At 59.2% G+C, this 21,739-nt stretch overlaps 1 protein-coding gene across 1 annotated transcript in view; it reads left to right on the plus strand.

Moving 5' to 3' along the window:
• Nucleotides 1–21,739, plus strand: part of CROCC2 (ciliary rootlet coiled-coil, rootletin family member 2) — a 61,184-nt gene that overhangs the window by 21,110 nt on the left and 18,335 nt on the right. Inside the window, 10 exon segments of the mRNA XM_086715231.1 lie at nucleotides 3,828–4,021; nucleotides 7,490–7,617; nucleotides 8,130–8,299; nucleotides 8,894–9,070; nucleotides 9,962–10,075; nucleotides 13,533–13,676; nucleotides 17,334–17,551; nucleotides 18,191–18,350; nucleotides 20,830–21,187; nucleotides 21,425–21,588. Of these exon segments, the coding sequence (XP_086571357.1) occupies nucleotides 3,828–4,021; nucleotides 7,490–7,617; nucleotides 8,130–8,299; nucleotides 8,894–9,070; nucleotides 9,962–10,075; nucleotides 13,533–13,676; nucleotides 17,334–17,551; nucleotides 18,191–18,350; nucleotides 20,830–21,187; nucleotides 21,425–21,588 (1,827 nt within the window).

Here is a 21,739-nt window from a genome sequence, read left to right on the forward strand (position 1 = left end):
AAGCTATCTTCTCATTCCCCGTGTGACTTCTCTTTTGGCCTGTGGCTTATTGATGTATATTGCCTAACTCCCAAACAGGGGATTTTCCTGTGTTTGGAAATACCTACTTATTACCCATTTCTAATATAATTCCGTTGTGGTCAGAAAACATACTCCATGTTATTTGAATAGATCTAAATATACTGAGGCACGTTTTATGGCCCATCGTATCTTGTTGAGCATCCCATGCTCATGTGAGTAGGGTGTGCACCATGCCACTGGTGGATGGAGAGTCTGTGAATATCAGTTAGGTCAAGTATTCTTTAAAATTTCCATGTCCTCACTGTTTTGGGGTTTGTTTGTTTGTCTTATATGTTTTACTTGGCTGGTTGTTTTTGTCCCCTTGTTTTAATCATTAGTGCTGGAAGGGCATTAAAATCTGCATCTATGATTGTCGGATTGTCTATTTCAGCCTTTAGTCCTGTCCATTTTTGCCTCATGTTTTGAATTCCTATTATTAGGTGTATACACATTAAGTAGTTCATGTCTTCATGATGCGTTAACTTTTCATTGTTATAAAACATTCCCTCTTATCTCTTTTTCTAGATACCTACTTTTTGTGATATTGATTTAGCCATACCAGTTTTGTCGTGCTAAGTGTTTTCATTGTATATGTTTCCATACATTTACTTTCAATTTGTCTGTTTCTGTGTATTTAAAGTGTGTTTCTTATAAAAAGCATATTATTGGGTCTTGCTTTTATTGTTACTCTGACAGTCTCTACCAATTAGTTGGAGTGATTGTACCATTTACATTTAGTGTAACCATTGATATGTTGGGCTGAAACATCTTTGTATTTTTTTTCTTGGTATTTGTTTTCTATTTGTCTCATTAAAAAAAAAAACATTTTACTTTCCTCCCTTCTGGCCTTTTTTGAGTTAGTTACGTATTTATGTAGAATTGCATTTTGTGTTGTCTGTTGATGTTTCTAAGCTATAGTTCTTTTCCTTATTATTTTAGTAATCCCTCTAAAATTATGATATACATTGTTCATATTTAAATAATATTTTACTACTTCAAAAACAATTTAAGACCCTCCCGGCAATGTATTACATTTACCCCTCTCATCCTTTGTGCTCTTCACGCTATGTATTTTGTTTCTACCTGTGCTATTATAAACCCTACCATATATTATTAAAATTTTTGCTTTAAACAGTCACACACACACACACACACACATGCATGCACTCCAGTTATCTGGCAAAATTCTTTATCTGCATAGGTATATTAAATGTAATCTTTTTCAAGTCTTTTTCTGATAACTCCATCATCTAGATCCCCTAATGGCTCTCTTTCTATTATCTTTCATCTCTTGGCTTTCAGTCATTTGTCTTGCCTGCTGCTATCCATAATAGAATATATTGAATAAGACTTTATGTTTTTGTAGGGATAACTTGAGGCTCTGAATGATACCAACTTTTTCCAGAGGGAATTTGTTTTGATCTTGGGAAATCAAAGCAGGGGAAGATCAGTTTTATACAGTCTTGGATCAAGCTGGTTTGTAACTGGGGTTCAGTCTTTTGTGAGGAGCAATCTATTTCCCGTGCACCCTGGAGTATAACATAGCTCTCTTGTCTCCTAGCTGCAAGTGTGGGGTGTTGACCAGGGCCTCCATCTTTTGGTGAGCCCTAACTGCAGATTTTGTTTCTCAGTTCTGTAAGACTGCCCAAAGTTCTACCTGACTTCTCAGACTCTCACCTGCCATTTCTCATTCACATTCATGGTCCCTTGACCCTGTACTTCTTGGGAGTTATTAAAAAAAAAAAAAAAGCAATAAAAAAAAACAATACAGAATCTGAGTCTCCCCTCCTTTCTGATGTTTTCTGTTTTCTCCTCTCAAACCCCAGCTGCTTTGGTAGCTTTGAATGACATGTTAGGTCTCCCTGATCTTATAAGCCCATTGAAACCATAAGCCAAGTTCCCAGACTTTTAGCCAAGGCTTTATGCATGGCTGCTAAGGCTCTGGGCCTTGCATGACTTGGGATCTGGAGAATACCTCAAGGAAGATATGTGATGAAGCGCTGGGCTCAGCTGGATACATGTCTCCTTGGCTCTTGGCTACTTGGCATCTCTTATGCCCTCAGTTATATTAGACATACATCGTATAGATTTTCTATCTGTTCCAGGTGGGAGGGTGGGTCTTTAACAACCTCCCTCATCATTACAGAAGCAGGAAGTTCTGGTCTTTATGTTTGAAGAATATTTTTACCGGCCATGGAATACTAGGATGGCCATTATTTCCTTCAGCATTTTGATGAATTCATCCACCATCTTCTGACTTTCATTGTTGCTGTTTAGAAGTCAAATGTCAGTCTTACTGTTGCTCATTTTAAGGCAATGTGTGTTTTCCCCTGATTGTAAAAGATATATTTCTTCATCTTTGGTATTCAGAAACTTTAGTATACTCTACGTGCTGTTTTCTTTGTCCTTATCCTATTGGAGGATTGTGGCTCATTTTAAATCTGTGGCTTGATGTATTTTATTAGATTTGGGAAATTCTTGTGCAGTGTCTGTTCAAATATTCTCTCTCCTTTCCTTCTGTGACTCTAATTGTACGTATGTTGGACCTTTTTACCTTGTCCTATAAGTCTATTACACTCTCTTCTGTGTTCTTCCTCCTTTTTTCTCTTCATGATTCAGTCTGAACACATTCTTTTGTCTATCTTCCAGATTATTAGTTCTCTTTTCCATCTAAGCTGGCATTGAACTCATACATTTATTAATTTTGCTTATTGTATTTTTAAATTATATCATTTATATTTAGTTTCTAGTTCTGTTGTGAAGTTCTGCATCTTGCCATCCATCATCTTGAACACTTAGTCACAGCTATTTTAAACTCCGTGTCTGACAACTCCAATATCTGGGTACCCAAGGGGTCAGGGAGGCATCCGTGTTTATATTATTTTTTTTTTCCTGCCATAACATCTTATCTCCTGATATGCCTGGTAATGTTGATTAAATGCTAAATATCTCAGGTAAAAAAAAAAACTGTAGAAATAACTTGGGGATCTTGATGACACTGTTCTTCTTGCTCTGGTCCTGGCAAGAAGTGAAGGTAGATGATCACCATAGTCCCTGGTTGAAGGGATTCAAACCGAGCTTCAGATTTTATGAGAGATGGTCTACTTCCGATTCACCACCACTACCAGGGTGAAGTCCTGCAGCGAATACAACTCAGAGCCGCAGTGTTTGTTCGGGCCCCTCTGCTAGGATGGCTCTGAGCTTGAGTTTTTTGTTTCCCTAAGGCCAGAGTGCTGTCAGAAGCTCTCCTTGGCTTCTCAACTTCTCAGCCAAAACTTTTAAATCAAATTCTGAGCAGAGAAGAGATACCTCGTTCCTCTGTGTCCCTTCCTCTGAGGTCCCAGCTGCCTCGGCAGCTCTCAGAAGCTCTGTGCAGATTCCTGTGTTATGTTCCGTCCAGGTTCCTGTGATGCTCTTGATGGAAGTGTCGGTCTGCAGCAACCAGGTCCCCCGCCACTTTCTATGGCCATCACTGTGTGATGTTTCCTGCTCCCTGGACCCTTGTGGGTCGACCCGGGTTGCCATTTAGATTGGCAGCTGGCTCCTCCCTGGGAGTGCTCGGTTCAGGGACACCTCCATCGTGGCTATAGGCACCGGGGCCCCTCTGCTGTGAACACACACGTACTTCTGAGGTCCAATTCGTCTTATGCCCACCCTCCTCCCCACCCTTCCCTCCTTGCCATTCTGCACAAAATCGCTTCTTTTCCCTGAGAGGGCCCCCCTCACCCTCCCACTCCCTGCTGGACTGTCCCTTCCCCCTCCTCTAGATCACGTGCAAGAAGCAGGCCCTGGAGGAGCAGCTCGCCCAGAGCCTGCAGGACCGGGAGGCCCAGCAGGACACGCTGCAGAGGACCCTGCAGGAGAAGGAGGCTCTGTCTGAGGAGCGGGCCCAGCTGCTGGCCAAGCAGGAGGCCCTGGAGAGGCAGGTCCGGCTCACGGCTGAGGAGGCGGCCGAGCTCAGGTACCTGGGGCCCTACCAGCAGGGTCTGTCCACACGGCCTCGCCCTCAAAGAGCCCGCAGTGCGGCAGGGGACAGGAACTCACTCGGCGACTGTAGGGCAGGGCAATGTTATGTCTACATGGGAGAGAGGCTGTGAATGAAGGGCAGACACAGAGCCTGGCTGAGAGGAGCATCTAGAAGAATTGAATCCAGTGAGAGTCCTGGGATGGCCCTCCTGAGAGAGGTGGCCACACTGGCCAGATAGCAAGTGCCAGAAACCCAGTCCAGACCGGCAGAAGGAAGGCATGGGATGTCCTGCTCAAGGAATTTAAGTTCAAGATACACACAGCTTCAGGCAAGGCTGGATCCAGGTGCTCCCACAGTGCTGTCAGAATCCTGCCTCTCCCTGCTCAGTGCTACTTAACTCAGGAGACTTTGTTCTCAGGCAGAGTCAGGGTGCGAGGTGGCAAATGGTCAGTGGCCACCCCAGGCTCCCTCCTCCAGCAGACACAGTGTCCTCCTCCCCCAAAAAACCCAAAAGCTGCTGCCATTGGCCATATTGAGCCATTTGATATCCCTGAACCGGTCCTGGGAGTCGTAAGGCTCAGACTGACAGGCTGGGGTCACATACCCATCCCTGAAGCCAGGCACAGTGTCAACTCCAGGGAACCATAGGCTGAGGGCAGGGCCAGAGCGAGCTTCAAAAATCAGCAGGGGCCACTTCCAGAAGACGTGAAATAGGCACTTGTAGGTGAGAACGGGGGTGCCCTTCAGGCTGTCACCTGGTAAGCTGAGCTGGTCCCATGGCCTCTGCAGCAATCCAAAAGCTGGTTGCTTTCTGTCACCAAACTTGTGGGCTCTCTTGGGAACATCTAAGTATTTTTGTAGAAAAGGTTTCCTCCTGGAATTCCAGAACCTGGGGGTCCAGAACCCTTGAGTCCCAGGTCCTTGAACATCCTCACAGACAAACCTCTTTTGCAAATGAAAGTTCGCACAGAAACAGGAACAGAAAACCTAACAAAGGCCTGCTCCGGGTCAGCAGGAGCAGAGGGTCCCTGCCTGTCGCCCCCTTCCAGGCCCCACGGGTGCTCAGACAAGCAGGGGTTGGAGGGCCCCTGTCACCTGTCATTATTTGCTGCCCAGATCACGGGCAGAGTCTGGGCAGAGGCCGTGGCAGCCCAGGGTCCTCCCCGTAGGCTCTGCCCCAATCACTGGGCAGCCCTGTGGCCCCAGACAGTCACCTGCTCATTAAACAGCACTTTGCAGTGACCGGTCTGAGCTTCCGGTGACAAGGCTGCTGGGGGCTTGTCCTGAAATCACATATGCTGGCACAGGGTGCCGCCTAGCTCCCATGGTAGGTGTCTGGCTGGCTCCATGGGCCGGAGGGTCTGGCCACTGTGGTTTTAATGAGCTCCCGGGTAACATTGATAACCACCAGGTGCGAGAAGTCCTGCGGCAGCTCTTTGCCTCTCCGTGGTGGGCTGATGACAGAGGACCCCGGGTTTCAAGCTCCTCCAGCCCCCACACCCAGGCCCTGACCGGGCTGCAGCGCTAGGGACGCATGCCCAGTTGAGGGGTTGCTGGCTCACTCGGCACCCGGAGAGGTGGATGGAGGATGTCTGCCTGCGCCCTCGCTGGTCACGCCGGGCCTCTGCTCCAGGAGGCTGAGGTGCTCTTGGGCTCCCAAGGAAGGAGAGACCGGGCACACCCTTAGATTCCCAGGCTCTGGGGCGAAAGAACATTCTAGTGTCTGAGCGGCAGAGACCGCCCCTCCCAGAGGGGGCCAGGCTGCTGTCTGGGAGGAAGTGGGTTCGAGGTGTCGGGGAGGGCATCCGAGGCAGCCCCCGCTGCCGTCTGTTCACATAGAAGCGGGGAGCAGGGAACGTGGGGAGCTCACTAGGATGGGGACTGGAAGGGGGCACTGGGGACATCAGAGGAGTGAAGTTTCTGGGCTCTGCAGGCAGAGCGAGCCCTGGACGGTGCCGACACGCCCAACCCCCCCACCAAGGTGGCAGCAGTGAGCAGGGTCCCCCAGGGCCCACGGCCCTCCCCGACCCATCGATTTGTGTGGGGATGTGTGTCTGCCGTTCGTGTGCTCACGTGAGTATTTTTGTGTGTCTGTGGTGTGGTGTGTGCACGTGTGCTGTTTGGTTGGCAGATGTTTTCACCGTAAACACCTCGCGTGGGGCCAAGCACAGTATCGGTTACAACGTGCTCGCTGGCTGGTCGACGACCGGTGGGCTGATTGGTTGTCTTCTGACAACTCCTTCAAGCCACTTCACCCCCCTCCCCGGGAATGAACGCTGTTCTGAGTTGCAGGTATTTTCTGCACATTTGTGTCTGCGTGCACAGAGACACCGCGGCAGCTTTTGTACGCGGTGGACGCTGGGCGTGCCCTTCCGCTCTGACACGTTGCTTCTCAGAGATCAGAGAAGAGAGTTTCCTCGCCCTCGATAACAACCCACTAGATGCACCGTCATTTCTAGAACATTCTGCCACTTATCAGCATGGAAGCCATGTCCAGTTAGTGCGCGATATAAGGCTGCAGTGAGCATCCTTGTACGTGTGTAGTTGGTTCATGTGTATTTCTAAAGAACCGACACTTGGGAGTGGAATCGCTGGCTCAAAGATAGGCACGCTTTAAATCTTGAAGTTTCCTAGCCTCCCCTCCACAAAGAAAATGGTCCTCGCACCCTTGCCAACATTGAATATAAACATTATTTAAAGTTGTGTCAATCTGGTGCGTGGTCAATGACACCACACGGTTGTCATTTGAATCTCCTTGAGTACCAGTAGGGTGAGCAAACTTTATATGTTCATTCCCCCTTTGCGTTTTCTTTGTGAATAACAGTCATTTTTCTCATTTTTCTGTAGGATCAGCTGACTTTCTGTCATTGATTCGTAGGAGCTCTTTGCATATGATGGATATTAACTCTTTGTCCCTTGTCTTTTAAGTTGGTTGGTGAAATCTTTCTGCATAAGCCCCCAACCCCTTTAAGTGTATTCAGATCTGCTGGCCTCTTTATTTTTGTCTTCTCGGTTTTGTGTTTTGCTTACAAACTTTATAAAATACCTTTCTCTATTTTTTCTATGGTTTTTATAGTTCCAAGTTGTTTATTTCTTGTTGTGCTTTGTTTTGTTTTGTTTTTCATTTAGCTTTTTAATCCACCTGAAAGATTATTTTGTGCAGGGCCTAATTTGGTTTTAGAGATTTCAAATGAATGATGGGCCATGCCTGGCTGGCTCTTGGTAGATCCCACGACTCTTGATCCAAGGGTCGTGAGGTTAAACCCACATTCAGCGTGGAGCCTACCTAAAAAAAAAAAAAGAGTTAAAAAAAAAGGAATGAGATGTTCATTCTGTTTATCTTCTGATTGATGAGCCCAGCCTCGGTGGGCACTGTTCCGTTATCTAGCTAAAGGACTCTGCACCGTCCCTCATCAGCAGGACCGCCTGGGTGACCTGCTCCACTGTCTGATGACTCTGCAGGGCTGAGAGGGACTCTCTGGAGAGAAGCCTCTTTGAGACCCAGCAGCTGGTGATGCAGCTCCAGGCACAGCGGGAGCAGCTGGAGGGACAGGCCCGGAGCATGCGGCTCGCTCGGCAGACCCTGCAAGGTGCTCCTTGGGCAGGCTCTCTCTGCTCCTCTCTCCCCTCAGTGGAGCTCAGTCCCCAGATGTGCTGCTCACACTCCCCAGTCCCCTGAAGGGACACGAACACAGGCCTGGAGCTCACGTGGCTGATCGGGTCATGCCACTGTTGTCTAGGAGGGCCGGCCACCTGCACAGCCTGCTCTCAGTGCCGGGCCCAGGCGCAGAACTGGGCTGCGGCCACAGGGTCAGCATGGTGGCTCCCTACCCAGCTCCCGTGCTCCCTGCCCAGGCCCCGTGCTCCCTGCCCAGCGCCCCTGCCTTGTGTGGGCCTGGCCAGAGCCAATACAGGGTGACAGTTAGGACATACACTGCAGTGGGGCATGGAGTGCATTGTCCCACTGGCTCTGGCAGCCTCCTCAAAGCAGGTGGCTGTCACCCCATGGGGCCATCACTCCACAGGGAGTCTGTGAGGGCCACAGGGGTTCCATGCTGTGGGGGCCCTGTGGCCGGTCCCTGATGCCTCTGTCACTTCACAGTGGAAATGCAGCAGCTGAGAAGTGCCTGGGAGGTCCAGGAGACAAAGCTGCAGTGGGACGTGGGGAGGCTTCAGCGGCAGGTGGCACAGCAGGAGCGGGACTTGCAGCTGGCCCTGGAGAGCCAGGCGCTGGCCCACCACGAGGACCTGGCTCGGCTCCAGAGGGAGAAGGTCTGCTTCCGTTGGGCCGCTGCTGCGTGGTCACTTCCCAGGAGACTGCCATGTCCCAAAAGCCAGCAGACACATGGGGGAGGGAGCTTAGGAGACCAGCCAGGCGAGAGGTGCCCCAGCCATACCGGGGCCGCACCCAGAGGACTCGAATAGTTCACGTGGGCGGTCCAGGGCCTGGAGCATTGTGCGGGGGGGGGTCTTCTCCCCCACAGAAGGGGCCAGACCTTGGGTTGGCTGGCCTGGCTGCAGTCCGAGGGCCGGTAGCCGGAGGGAACTCCCTCCTCCCGCTAAGCTGTCCCACTGGCCACAGGCCCCTGCGAGGTCTTGTTTAACATGTTACACATCTTCTGAATGTGGGGGCTGGGAGAGGTATATGGGCCACTACATAGGGATGGCAGGTGGTGAGACCCAGCTCTTGCTTTAATGTCATGTGTGAGACAAAGGGTGTTTAGCTGACTGGAGTGGCCATTCCTGGGGTCCTGTCCTGTCCTGACGTCCCATGAACCGGGTCTCACTCAGGACTACGGGTACCCGCTGGCCTCCCGTGTCCTGACTTACGCAGTCTTCATAGCCTGTTCTTTTGCATTGGCCCAGGAGTCCCTGAGTCTGTCTCTGACGGAGGAGAAGGAAGTGGCAGCTCACCGGCTGGAACAGGAGAAGAAGCTGGTAGCAAAGAATGCGGCCAAGAGGGAGGCTCTGAAGGAGGAAATTCAGAGCCTAAAGCATGAGCGGGATGAGAGTCTCCTCCAATTGGAAAATGAGATGCAAGAGGTGATGGTGGACCGTGAGGCAGTGGGGGACCCTCACATTCCACCTCACCATGCTTTCTCTGACCCACAAAGAGGGCTGACCTTTCCAGATCACTGCTATTGAAGCTTCAGTCTTCACAGCAGTCCCAGTCGACAGACATCCACCCACCTACTTATCCATTCACCAATCCATCCATCCACCAATCCATCCATCTATCCATCCATCCATCTATCCATCCATCCATTCATCCATCCACCAATCCGTCCATCCATCCATCCATCCATCCATCCACCAATCCATCCATCCATCCATCCATGCACTTGACTGTCCCTCCATTTGTCATCATCAATCCATTTATTTGAATATCCATCCTTCTATGTATACACTTAGCTCTCCTCCCACATACGTGACCGTCTATCCACATACCCGATTTTCCATTCACACACCTAACCATACATCTATCCGTCAATTTCCTTAAGCATCCATCAACAATCCGTGCACTTAACCATTCATGCATTCATATGACCATCTATCTATGCAACCACTCACTTGACCATCTGTCCATCCATTCACTTAAACATCCTTCCCTCCATCCACACACTCAGCTGTCCATCCATATCCACCATCCATCTCTGTGTCTGACCATCCACCCACCTGATCAGCCAGCCAGTGTGTAGAGAACTGAGCACGGGCATGGAAGCTGGACCAATGCAGACAGTAAAAAGGCCCCACTGACCCGACTCGGGACAAGGGCTGCCTCTGGAGCGATGCCCCTCCCTGAGCAGGGATGTGGAATCAAGAACACAACACGTCCTGGCAGAGGCTTTAGCACCCAGCGTTCTGCTGCAGCCTCCCCTTGTGGAGGCCCCCTGACCCTCACAAGCATGCCCCCCCCCCACTAAATCCTGCCAGGCCCTGTCACTGAAAGAAGAAGAGAGGAGGCTGCTGAGGGAAGAACTCTTCAGAACCATGCAGGAGCTGGGACAGGTGCGGCAGGAGGCCCAGAGCCAACAAAAGCAAGCCGAGGTGAGCCCTGTGTGCCCAAGCCAGACACTGGGTACCCAGCCTGGCCACCTGCATTGCCCAGCAGGCTCAGGCAGACCCTCAGATGCGCCCCCTTCCTTCCTGGTCCCAGGGACACAGCCCTCTCTACCCTCCAGGGAATGTCCAGGTCTCCTGCTGGGAGGGGGCACTGTCTTAACGGCAAGGAAAGGCCCAGTGAACCAAAGCCAGCTGGGGGGTGGGGGCTTCCAAGAGCCAGTCCCTCCTCGCCAGCAGCGGGCCTGGCCAGAAAGGGGCCAGAGAGGAGGGCCTGGGGCCGCAGGTGAGCCGGCGGCAGAGGCGGGCAGGACCCAGCCCTGTGCCCCGCCCAGCCCCATGTACATCCAGCCTTGCCTGTCTGTGCACTTGAGATGCACTTGGCAAAACGGAACTGCAGGTAATGTGCGTGAGGCCTCTTGGGGCTGGCTCATTAGAGACGTGCGTCCAAAGGAGAAACCAAACTGGGAAAGGCCAGCACTGTGCCTGAGGCAGACCCTCGCTGGAAAGGACACCACAGAGAGTCTCCAGCTGAGCCAGGAGAAAGGCATCCCCGAGGGACGAGGGACAGAAGAGACCCCCTGTGGGTAGCCGCCCACAGGTACACTGAGGCTGCCTCAGGCAACGAGCTGGGGCCACCTGGGGCTCCAGACTCCATCAGGAGCCCGTGTCCAGGGAACAGGGCAGGCAGCGACCCTGGGGACCCTGTGTCCCCACCCCATGTGTGGAGCTGGGCCCCCACTGCTGTCTCCAGTGGGGGAGGCTCAGCCTATTACGAAATGCAGTGCAGTCCCACCAGTGTAGGCAAGGTGGGGATGACCCCTGCCCCCACAGGGGGAGGTGGCCAGAGCTAGGTGAAAGGGCCACGGCGAGCTCAGGGGAGGGCTGTCTGCAGCGGGGTCAGGACCCCGGGGGCGGGCACTGAGCAGAGGCAGGTAGGGAGCAGCCCAGAGGCCCACGGGGCGTTTCTCGCACCCTGCACACTGCAGGGAGCCAGCGTGGTCCAGGGCAAGGCCAGGCCAGCACCTTGTCCCTTCTGCCTCCTGCCTGTGTCCTTCCAGCTCCTGTCACCTTCGTTTTTATTCTAGGAGACCCTTTTTCACCCTTGTCCCTGGTGTGTCCCAGCCCCAAGGTCAAAGGGGAGATGCTCCCCTGGTGCTGAGTGAATGACTCAGCGAGTCAGGGAACGAGTGTGTGGACAGAACACCGGCTGCAGTGCCGGCCCAGAACTGGTGTCGGAGCAGGAGCCACTGTCTCAGCGTCACTGACTCTGCACCTGCTCGAGCAGCAGCGGGCACTGAGAGGGCTGCCCGGCGGGGGCAGATGCAGAGCCAGCGGGGCCTTGGGGAGGCAGGGACACGCAGTCCTGTCCCAGGGGCACAGTCAGCAGGAAAGGGGGCTGCGGTTAGGAGCGGGCTGCCTTCCACCCCTTCCCCCCCCACTGCCAGACAGGGTCGCTCTGAGCACCGCCACCCGGAGGGGCTCCCGGCACCCAGAAAAGTCTTGTCCAAGAGCCCCTCTCGCTGGAGCCCCCGCCCTGCTCTGTCACGGGCTGGCCGGTGCTTCCGTGGGCACAGCTGGGAGGCGTGGGGGGGGCCCACGGGGTGGTGCCCTCCTTCCTCCCATTCTCACCGAGCTGCCCCGCCCATCCCACTCTCGTCAGGGAACCAGGGACCGCCCCCCCAGACCCTGGGAGCTGACCCCCCAACTCAGAGGGGCTGCTCGGGAGCCTTCCCCCTCTGTGCTGGCTGAGTCTCCGCCTGGACTGGGGATAGCCGGCCAGCCAGCGGGTGGGCACTTCAGCGAGCTCGTTAAGGGTCGTTTTGCCCCCTTGGCAAGGAACGTGGAAATTAAAACCCACTGAGGACGGAAGGAGAGGAGAAATGCCTGCCGAGGAAAACCAGTTGTGGGGTGACGTGAGAAAAGCCCCCTGGCAGGTGGAGGGGCTCCTGGGCTGTATCCTATCACCCACAGCCTCCGCCAGGCCACCACAGCAACGCTGGGTCCGCCCCGAGGGCACGGCCAAACGGGCCACCCAGGGTGATACCTGTCAGTGCAGGAGGACGGGAGGGTGGTGGGGGGTAATGCAGAAGGACGGCAGGGGCAAGGGGAGGAGGCACCAGTGAGGCTCCTTCACCAAGAGCAGGAGGCCAGGCCTCAGAGGGCCCCAGCCCACTAGCGCCCTGGGGCAGCGGCCTACAGAATCTGGGTGGGCGGGGGTGGGGCTCCAGTGCGGGGGCACCAGCACAGGCACCTATGCCTCCCTGGGACACGAAGCCGGCTCCACTCCCCTCCATCCCCCCGTGGGGGCCTAGACCACCCTGGGGCCAAGGCAGAGGCGAGGGGGAGCGTCTGGGCCGGGAAGCCAGGCGGGCCTCGGGCCCCAGGTGAGCAGGCGGCGTCCTTGTTCGTGGACAAGGAAAGCTTGGGCACTGCTTCCTAGCCTGGGGCCCAGGGGACCCCTCCTCCTCCAAGTGCCCACCGGGTAGTGCTGGAGAGGAGGGTCCAGGAGAGCAGATCCAGGCCAAGCTGAGTCCGATGAATGTCTGTGCTGCCTGAGTGTCTCTGCAGGGGGGCCTCCATCGGGGGGGGGGGGGTCTAGGCTGAGCCCCATGGCCCTGTTCCAGGCATGTCTGTGGGTGCTCGCATGTTTAGGCTGGCAGGGACCGTGGGCATCCCCGAATGCCACCTGCCTATTTGAAAGTTCGGGAAACCAAGGGCCAGACTGACTGAGGGGCTCCTGTGTTCGCCTGGACTCGGGGACAGGGCTGTCCTGGGACCCACCTCCCCCCTTCCCTGCCACCACCATGTGTTCTGAGCTGGGGTCCACCTTTCTGGCCCTCCACTGATGGGCAGGGTCCCAGAGAGGGGGACTAGAGGCACGCCTCGGAAGGGTGAGCCCCCCGTGCACTGACCGCAGTGGACGTCCCAGACTACAGGACCGTGGGACCCGGGCTGCCTCTCCCATGCCCACGTCCTGGGCACGAATGCCGAGCACACTGCCCAGCTGAGGGGGTCTCGAAGTCAGCCTCCTCTGAGGGCAGGGCCTGTCTCGTTCGCCAAGTGGCTGTTCTTGGCCCCTCAGCTGAACGGCCCAACAGCAACGTTTTAGGCTTGAAAGAGGTCAGCGCCTGAGTCCCTGACTGGGTCCCCGCCCCCAAGCTGCCCTGGCCTGGTGGCCTGGAGACCCCAAAGGAAAGGCATGGGGGAAAGGGCCAGCCCCTCCGCGCGGGGAGTCCCGCCCCGTCGCCACGTCCCCTCGGGGCCGGCAGCGGTGGCACGGGCAGTGGGCGGCATGGGAAGACTGGCCCGGGGCTCTGCTCTGCCCGCCTTGTGCGGCCCGAGCGAGCCTCCGCCTGGCCCCAGGACAGCAGATGGCTGTCCACCGGCCGCTCAAGCCTCGGGCTACCCCTGGATGCCGCGGCCAGCTTGCCGCTCTCTCCAGGCCACCGTCAGCGCCACGGCTGCGGAGCTGAAGGCCCTGCAGGCCCAGTTCGAGGACGCCATCTCGGCCCATCAGAGAGAGGCCGCGGCTCTGAGAGACAGTCTCCGGGAGATGGCAGCAGAGAGAAGCAACGCCGGGAGAGAAGTGAGGGGGTGCCAGGGGAGGGGTGCGGGGGGAAGGGGGGAGAGGTGCCGGGGAGGGGGAGGGGTGCCCGGAGACCCATCCATCCCACCAGCCCTGGGCAGAGCCCGCGTGCGGTGGGTCTGGCCAGGCTCTGCCCACATGCAACACGACGCACGGAGCCCAGGGGACTGGGCACTGGGTGGGGTGGAGCTGCCCTGGGGGTGCCCGGGGTGGGGGGGGGGGAGTAGAGGGGCAGAGGTGTGGGGGGTTTGTGGTGTTTCCGGGGCCGACCGTGCGTGGACCCGGCCGCGGCCTCAAGGCTGCCGCAGGGGCCCCCAGGAGCCATGGGCCGGTGTCCTGCGGTGGGGGAGAGTCTCGGGCAGGGCAGGCCAGGCCAGGCTGCGGCCCAGCGGGCAAGCAAGACTGGGGAGGTGTTCCTGAGAGAGACATGACAGCACCTGGGGAGCCTGGGAGAGGGGAGGGCAGGAGGGCACGGGGATCTGGGCTGGGGGAGGGTGAGCCTGCGCCCAGGTGGGGCCGCGAGGACTGGGGGACCCGTGCCCTCCCCGGGCCAGGCGCCGAGGCCGGCAGGCAGCGCGCTGACCCAGAGCTCGGGGGGGGGGGGGGGGGGGCACAAGCAGGCACCGGCTGCTGAGGCAGCAGCAGAGAGAGGGGGGCTCCTCAGCCCTCCCTCAGCGCCCCCAGGGGCAGGCCCCGTGGTGGAGGGAGAGGGAGGGAGAGAGCATGATTTAACATGACAAGCTGTTTACTTTGGCCCCCAAAGAGAAAGGTCTCCTTTCAACAGATTTCAAAGTCAGGCCCGGTCAGCGACCACACGGGGAAGCAAAATGCGATTTTAAAACTGGGACTGCAGGGGAGGGGCCAGGAGACTGGGGGCACATTTGTTCTGGAGAGGTGAAAGAGGAGAGAGCACAGGCCTCCCGAGGAGCTCAGGTTCCCAGAGAGGGGCCCCCGGAAAGGAAAGGGGGCCCCCGGGAAGGAGAGGAAACCCCTAGAAAGGAAAGGGCCCCAGGAAGGAGAGGGGGGCCTCCGGGAAGGAGAGGGGAGTCCTGGAAAGGAGAGGAAACCCCCGGCCAGGAGAGGGGCCCCCAAAAGGAGAAGGAACCCCAGAAAGGGGAGGGAACCCCCAGAAAGGAGAGGGAACCCCTACAAAGGAAAGGGCCCCAGGAAGGAGAGGGGGGCCCCCGGGAAGGAGAGGGGAGTCCTGGAAAGGAGAGGAAACCCCCGGCCAGGAGAGGGGCCCCCAAAAGGAGAGGGAACCCCAGAAAGGGGAGGGAACCCCCAGAAAGGAGAGGGGCCCCAGCAGGCAGTGGGGGAGCAGGAGGCTGAGGCGGGGGCAGGAGGGGCAAGCCCGGACCGGCAGCACTGAAGAGCCTCCCAGGCGCCAGGCTGGCCCGGTCGCCATGGAAACCATAACGTTTTCACAGCCTTTAAACTGAAGGAACGTCCAGGCTTCTCTCGGCGCTGCCTGGAGTCCACACGTGTGTGCCTGCACACACACGTGAACCCACTGCACCGTTCACACCCCTGCCCACAAGTGACAGCGTACCTGTGCACGCACCCACACACACTCACCTGCGGACACAACACTCACAGGGAAACACGCGGACACCACAAAGCACGCACAAATGTGCGACAAGTAGTGCACACAGCCCTACATGCACTTACACGCACATACGTCATGCGTGTGTGTGGGCACATGGGCACGCGTGTTCCTGCATGCGCGTGTACAGGTGCGCACGCCACACTCACACACGTCGCGTGCAGACACGCAAGCTGACCACACGTGTGTGCTCGCACGCACGGGCGAGAGCCCCTTACCGGCCCCTCCCCTGCCTTCCCTCAGGCGGCGCAGAGCCCTGGAACCACCTCCCTGCAGGAGATTTCGAGAGATGCTGTTTATACAATTTCTAGTAAAGAAATAATTATTATAATCACATTAAGTGATTTGGCTGTAAAATTCCTGTAAAGAGGATGGCTGTTCTCACGAGGCAGAGGGAAGCGGGTGGGGGTGCAGGGGTGAGGGGGGCCCTTCTCCAGCTTTGTTGTGCTCGTTTTCACCTCCTCTGCCCTGGGAAATGAAAACAGATCCTTTTATGATGGATAGGGCCCTTTGCTGGTCCTTGACCTTCTCGGTGGATTTTTGCTGAGCTCGGCGGAAACTGCCCTGCACAGTTGTGGCTCCCATATGTGGGGGGTGGAAGGGGAGTGGGGCGGGGGTGGGGGGGGCGGCTCAGGCCCTTCCCAAAAACAGAACAACAATAACAGCGGGCGGACACGGGAGCCAGGCTGGCCAGGGGCCTGGACAATGTCCCGCTGAAACGGCCAGCAAAGTGGGGTTTGCTCTTGGCAAACCAGCGCCTTGACATGGCTCAGAGTTTTTGCGGCTTCCCCTCTGTCGGCACGCCGCCGGCCCCCTCCACCTCCTCTCCACCTCCTCCTCGGGACACCCGAGCCTGAACGGAGCCCTCTCTAGAGTGCCCCGGTCAGGGCTGGAGCGCAGGCCTGGGAGGCGGGAGACCAGAGGTCCCGGCCGAGCCTGGAGATCTCCCTCACCAAAGTGCGGGCGCTGGGAGGTGGGCCGCCCCTGCCCTGGGTCTGCACTCGCCTCCAGACCCTCCCTCCAAGGGTCGAGGGGGAGGTGGTGCTGGGGCGAGGAGTGAGGAGGACCCCCGACCCCACCCTGACCCAGCTCTGGCCCTCGCTCGGGCCCTGAGCTTCACACAACCACAGAACCCGCAAGCCCTGCCTAGAAGCCCCCAGAGGGCGTGGGGGTCCCGCTGTAGGGAGGACGGCGTGACGGGTGTCCCATTCTGGGCCTGGAACACGTCTGGTAGGGGCAGGGCACAGGACTCACACCTACAGCCTCTCCCCGTCCTCGGGTCAGCTTTTCAGAGCTTTCAAAGCGGCCGGAGTCCAGGCTGCTGAGCCCTGAGACCAGGGTGGCCCCCACTGGCTCCAGAGCCTGCCCAGCCGGGGGCCTCTGCTGCCCCCCCACCCGTTGGGTTTAGGGTGTCCCTTCTTCTGCGGAGCACTCTGTCCAGGGCCCTGGTGACAGTGAGAACCTGCCGCCCAAGCAAACTGGACAGCCTGGCCCGAGCCGGCCTTCGTGCTGCCAGAGAATTCTGAGGGCACCATCGCCCAGAGACCCACCCTCCCCTGCCTCCCACGTGACAGGGAGATGAGGGCCGAGGAGCAGGGGTCTCGAGCCAGGGCCACCTGCACGGCTACCCGCCCCAGGGTAGGCAGCAGCCCCAGTGCCACGGCATCACTGAAGGCCAGCGGGCAGCAGCGGGGGCGGGGGGCCGTCAAGCGGAGGCATCTGGACCCGGGAGGGGGCAGTACGGATGTGTGGGCACAGCCAGGTGCCACGCTGTCCCTGCTGTCTGGCAAGCAGCGTCCCCGGGGGCCAGGGAGGGAGCAAGGGCCCAGGGCCAGCAGGGCCAGACCGTCACCTCCCCGGTTCTGGGACCAGCCCTCGTGAGGCACCCTGCACCCCCAGGTGGGCAGAGCCAGGTTGTCCGCTTTTCTCTCAAGCACCTGGGCACACAGGGCTGGGGGCACCTGGGCGCTGCCGGACCAGAGCCAGAGGCCGATCGGCAGCTCCTACCCGCCCCGGCCCCCAGCGGCCCCGACAGCCTCGTGCCCCTTCCCCAGGCGGAGGGGCTGCGGGCACAGCTGGACGAGGCCCGGGAGGCACTGGCCGTGCTGCGCGGGGAGCTGCAGGGCAGCGAGGAGAGCCGCGAGGGGCTTCGCAGGGAGGCCCAGGAGGCCCGCTGGGCGCTGGGCGAGGAGGCCCGCGAGAAGGCTGTGCTGCAGAGCTCCAACACCGAGCTGCGGGCCGCTCTCCGCAGGGCCGAGCAGGACAAGGCCAGGTATGAGCCCGTGCAGCATCCGTCAGGGGGCCTTCCCGGCCCCGAAATCCACCGGAGGGGCAGAGTGTGCGGGACGCGGGGTGTTCTACTGAGGCGGGCCAGAGGATGGTGGGTGGGCTCACCAAGCTCACGGTGCCAGCTGTCCATCAGAAGGCTCTACGGTGCCCGCACACGAGCGGGGGCCTGTCCCTGCCCTCGGAGCATTCCTGTCCAGCGGGCCACACAAGCCCCAAGTGGTGGGCAAGAGATGGCCAAGGGCTGGGGAGTGGAGGGAGGAAGAGAGGCCTGTTCCAGGACTCTGGGAGGCCCCCCATGGGAGGGACCGGGAGGCCGGGACCGCAGGCCTCGCAGAGGGGCATTAGAGGTGCGGGCCTGGCGCTGGACACCGGGTCTCTGGGAGTGTGGCCGGAGCACGGAGTAGGGTGGAGGGAAGGTCTAGAGACGTGGAGAGGGGCAGATCCGGCTGGGCACCCGGACCTGGTATGCCCGAGGGGACCGGCCCCAGGCAGCCCCGAGGAGGCTGGGCTCTGGGACACCGCAGAGCCGAGACACGGGGAAGGCATCCGGCCGGAGTGAGGCAGGCGGCGGGAAGGTCTCTGCGGGACCTGCTGGAGCCCCAGCCTGTGACACTCTGCTCAGTTTTCAGAGGTCCAAGGAAGAAAAGGAACAGAAGGTGCTGGTCCTGGAGGAGGCACGAGCAGCGGCCCAGAAGGAGGCCTGTGAGCTGCGGGCCAGCCTACGGGAGGTGCAGCAGGCTCGCGCCGACGCCCGCCAGGAGCTCCAGGAGCTGGGCACACAGGTGAGGGCAGCCGTCCTGGAGCCCCGCCCCCACAGAGATGTCCCCTCCCCCCTCTGTCCGGCTCCCCCAGGTGCCTCCAGGGCACCCGCTGGACCGCGGAGCCCAAGCTCCAAGACATGGCCTCGCTGTCTGTGCCTTTGGAACATTCTGTCCCCACACTTGCAGCCTCAGCTGGAGGGCCCTGCTCAGACTCGTGGGGCTCCCGGCTGGGTCTGCCCCATGGGGTATGGATGACAAGCCTCAAGATTAATGGCTGAAAACGACCACTTGGACGCCCGTGGCCCCTGAGATCAGGAATGCGGCGAGGGCACAGAGGGGCGCCTTGGCTCTGCCCGACGGTGCACGTGCCAAGAAGACTCCACGGCGGGGGGCCTGATGGCAGGGCTGGGCTCACCGGCAGGCGGCCTTGCTCGCGGGGTCGGTGGCCGTACCGGCTGCCGGCTGGGCACCCCCCGGCCCGGAGGTGGGGCTCGGAGCAGGGGCTCGGAGACCACCTGCACGGCTTCGTCCATCTGCCTCGGTCTCCAGAGTCAAGGGCCACTCACACCGAGTTCACTCGGTTTCGGGACCGCTCAGAAGAGGGGCCTAGATACCCCTCCAGGTGGGAGGCCGGTCCAAACATCCGCAGCCGTTGTGAGTGGGCCGTGAGTGGGCCTCTGCAGCCTGGGAGTGGGCCGTGAGGTGCACGGGGAGGAGAAACCCGGGGTCCAGTGCTCCCTCCAGGCCAGGCGTGTGCTGCACCGCCCTCCCTCCTCCCTGCCCCACCACCGACCCCCCCGTGAGGAAGGTCTAGCGCCTTCCTTTTCAGATGAGGACATCGAGACACAGAGACATGTGTCGGACCAGGGTCCCCGAGGGTGACAGCCAGCGAGGGGCCCAGCCCGCTCCTTGCCCACGGGGTGTCCTGGCCTCAGACAAAAACGGCTTCAGGAGTCCATCAGCTACAAGGGCATGGTCTCGGAGGGCACCCCCACCACCCACATCCCCCGTCGCCCAGAACTGGGCTTGGCCAGAGTGGGGGGCGGCGCTGCCCAGGAGGAAGGCTCCCTCCCCAGCACGTGTGAGCAGAGGCAGGGGCCCAGGAGGGGCCCGGCGACCCCCTCGGTGCCACCCCACACTCGCAGGTGAACATGCTGCGGGCTGAGAACCGGAGAAAGAACGTGGGGACTGGGTGCCACCAGGGCCGAGGGACAGGGGTGCTGACTGAACGAATCTCCTAAGGTTCTCGTGTTTTAGAAAGGGACAGTCTCGCCCAGGGGACGTGAGAGTTCTGAGCCAGGGGACAGGCAAGAGCCCCCAAATGCCCAATCGTCAAAGAGCCTCTGGATTCGGAGTGACACCTACACCCACGCCTGCACGTGTGTTCCCACAGCCCGGCCCACGTGGGACCCCCTGGTCCAGACCCAAAATCACGCACACGGCGGCTGCACCGAGCACCCACCGTGCACAGAGAACCTGGACTCTCCTCCCACGACCTATGTGACCCCTGTGTGACCTCACGGCTCCTCACTCCTACCCGTGAATGGGGTCGTTAACACTGTGGCCACCCGGAGAGGAAATGGGGTGGGGCCCGGCCCTGCCCCCTGTGCCAGGGCTTACGGTCTGGCAGAGGCTCTGTGGCCTCAAGCCGGGAGCCTGGCTGCCTCCCCCAAGCCTGTCACTGCCCTAGGGGTGACGTGACCCTGTCTATTCCGTCATTCACTCACAGGTATTTAGGGGGCACCTTGTGTGAGCGGAGGCCCCATCCCAGGGGCTAAGTGGCAGAGGCCAGGCTGTGACCAGGGTCTGCAGAGGCAGACAAGGTGGCCTCATTGGAGACGACGGGACGGGACGGGTGGCTACCGAGGGGCAGGAGGTCAGGTAGGGCCCCTCCGCACCCAGGCCAGGCCGCCAGAGAAGAGAGGGGCCTGGGACCCAGCAGACCCGAGGGGTGAGCATGGAAGGGTAGAAAGAGTGACCCAGGTACGAGAGGCCCAGGACCGGCCTCCCAGAGGCCAGGCCTCTCCTCTCGGCCCACAGGTGCTGTGTGCCGGGGAGGCTGGTTTACCCCCGTGCCACCCCGCGCAAGCCCGTGGTGTTGCATCAGGCCCCCTGAGGCTCCCCGGCCCTGGTCTCAGGACGATGCTGACCCAGCCTTTGCTACCACAGGCCAAGAGCAGCCACAGACGAGCATGGGGCTGGCTCGAGGCAGCCGGTCCCCTGCCACAGGAGGGGACAGCCTAGGGCCAACAGCTGGCTGGGGGGTTCACGAGTCTGAAGGGACGCCTGCCAGGATGTGCTCTGTGGTCCTGAGGTGCCCCTCTCCACCTGGGCTCAGGGGCCCCCACGGCCAAACACGGGCTGGGAGGCAGGTCCGAGGTGCCCCTGGCCGTGACATGCCAAGCAGGGAGTGAGGACAAGAGGCCTGGGGGCGAGGTGCGGAGGGCAGGTGGCTCTGGGACAAAGGGCTTCTACGTGAGCCCTCATGACCCTCCCACAGGTCCTGAGGCTGCGGCGGGAGCTGGAAGAGGCGGAGGCTGGAGCTGAGGCCCGAAAGCAGCAGCTGGAGGAGGGCCTCTGCCAGAGCCGGGGGGCCGAGCGGACCCTCCGGGCCGAGCTGCACATGGTCACGGGGAAGCTGCAGCAGGCCGGTAGCGTGGCCGACGGCCTCCAGGCTCGCCTGGACGAGGCCGGCCGCCGGCTCCACAGCCTGGAAGGGGAGCTGGCCCGGGCTGAAGGCGCCAGGCGGCACGCGGAGGCCCAGCTGGGCCGGCTGTGGTCCACCCTGTGCCGCGGCCTGGGGCTGCGGGGACGAGGCCCCTCAGGCTCCCCCGAGTGGCCCGGCTTCCCCAGTACAGGTCAGTGTCCTCAGTGGCTTCGGGTAGGCTCCTGTCCCGGCTCTGGCACCCACCCAGGACACCCCCTCCCCTCCCTGGGCCTCACGACCCACACAGTGAGGGGCCTGGACCCCGTGCCCCCGCAAGCTCCCTGGGGGTGGGGACAAGCAGAGAAAGGGGGGGCAGGGCACCTGCATGCCTGTCACCAAGTCCCCACCACGTCCCCACCACATCCCCTCCGCTGCCACTGTCCTGCAGGCTCAGATAGCATCCAGAGCGCCGGCCCCCCGACCAGGTCCAGCTCACCACTCCGATGGCCCTCACCGGCACCTGGGGACCCCTGCCCAGATGTGGACGTGGACTCTGTGCGAGACGCCCTGACGGACTTTGTGCAGAAACTGCGGGTTGCCCAGAGGGAACGGGTAAGGGGGGGTGGAGAGGACATGCCCCGGGGGCCCCCAGAAACACGAGATGCTGCCCGTCGCTCTGCTGTCCATCTGTCCATCCACCCCAGATCTGCTGAGGCCCTGGAGGGCCCTGGGGTCACCGGGCGCCTCAGCGCTCAGACTGTCC

Source organism: Puma concolor, chromosome C1, assembly GCF_028749965.1.
Source record: "Puma concolor isolate L17-30 chromosome C1, mPumCon1.1.hap2, whole genome shotgun sequence".
Classification (NCBI taxonomy): domain Eukaryota; kingdom Metazoa; phylum Chordata; class Mammalia; order Carnivora; family Felidae; genus Puma; species Puma concolor.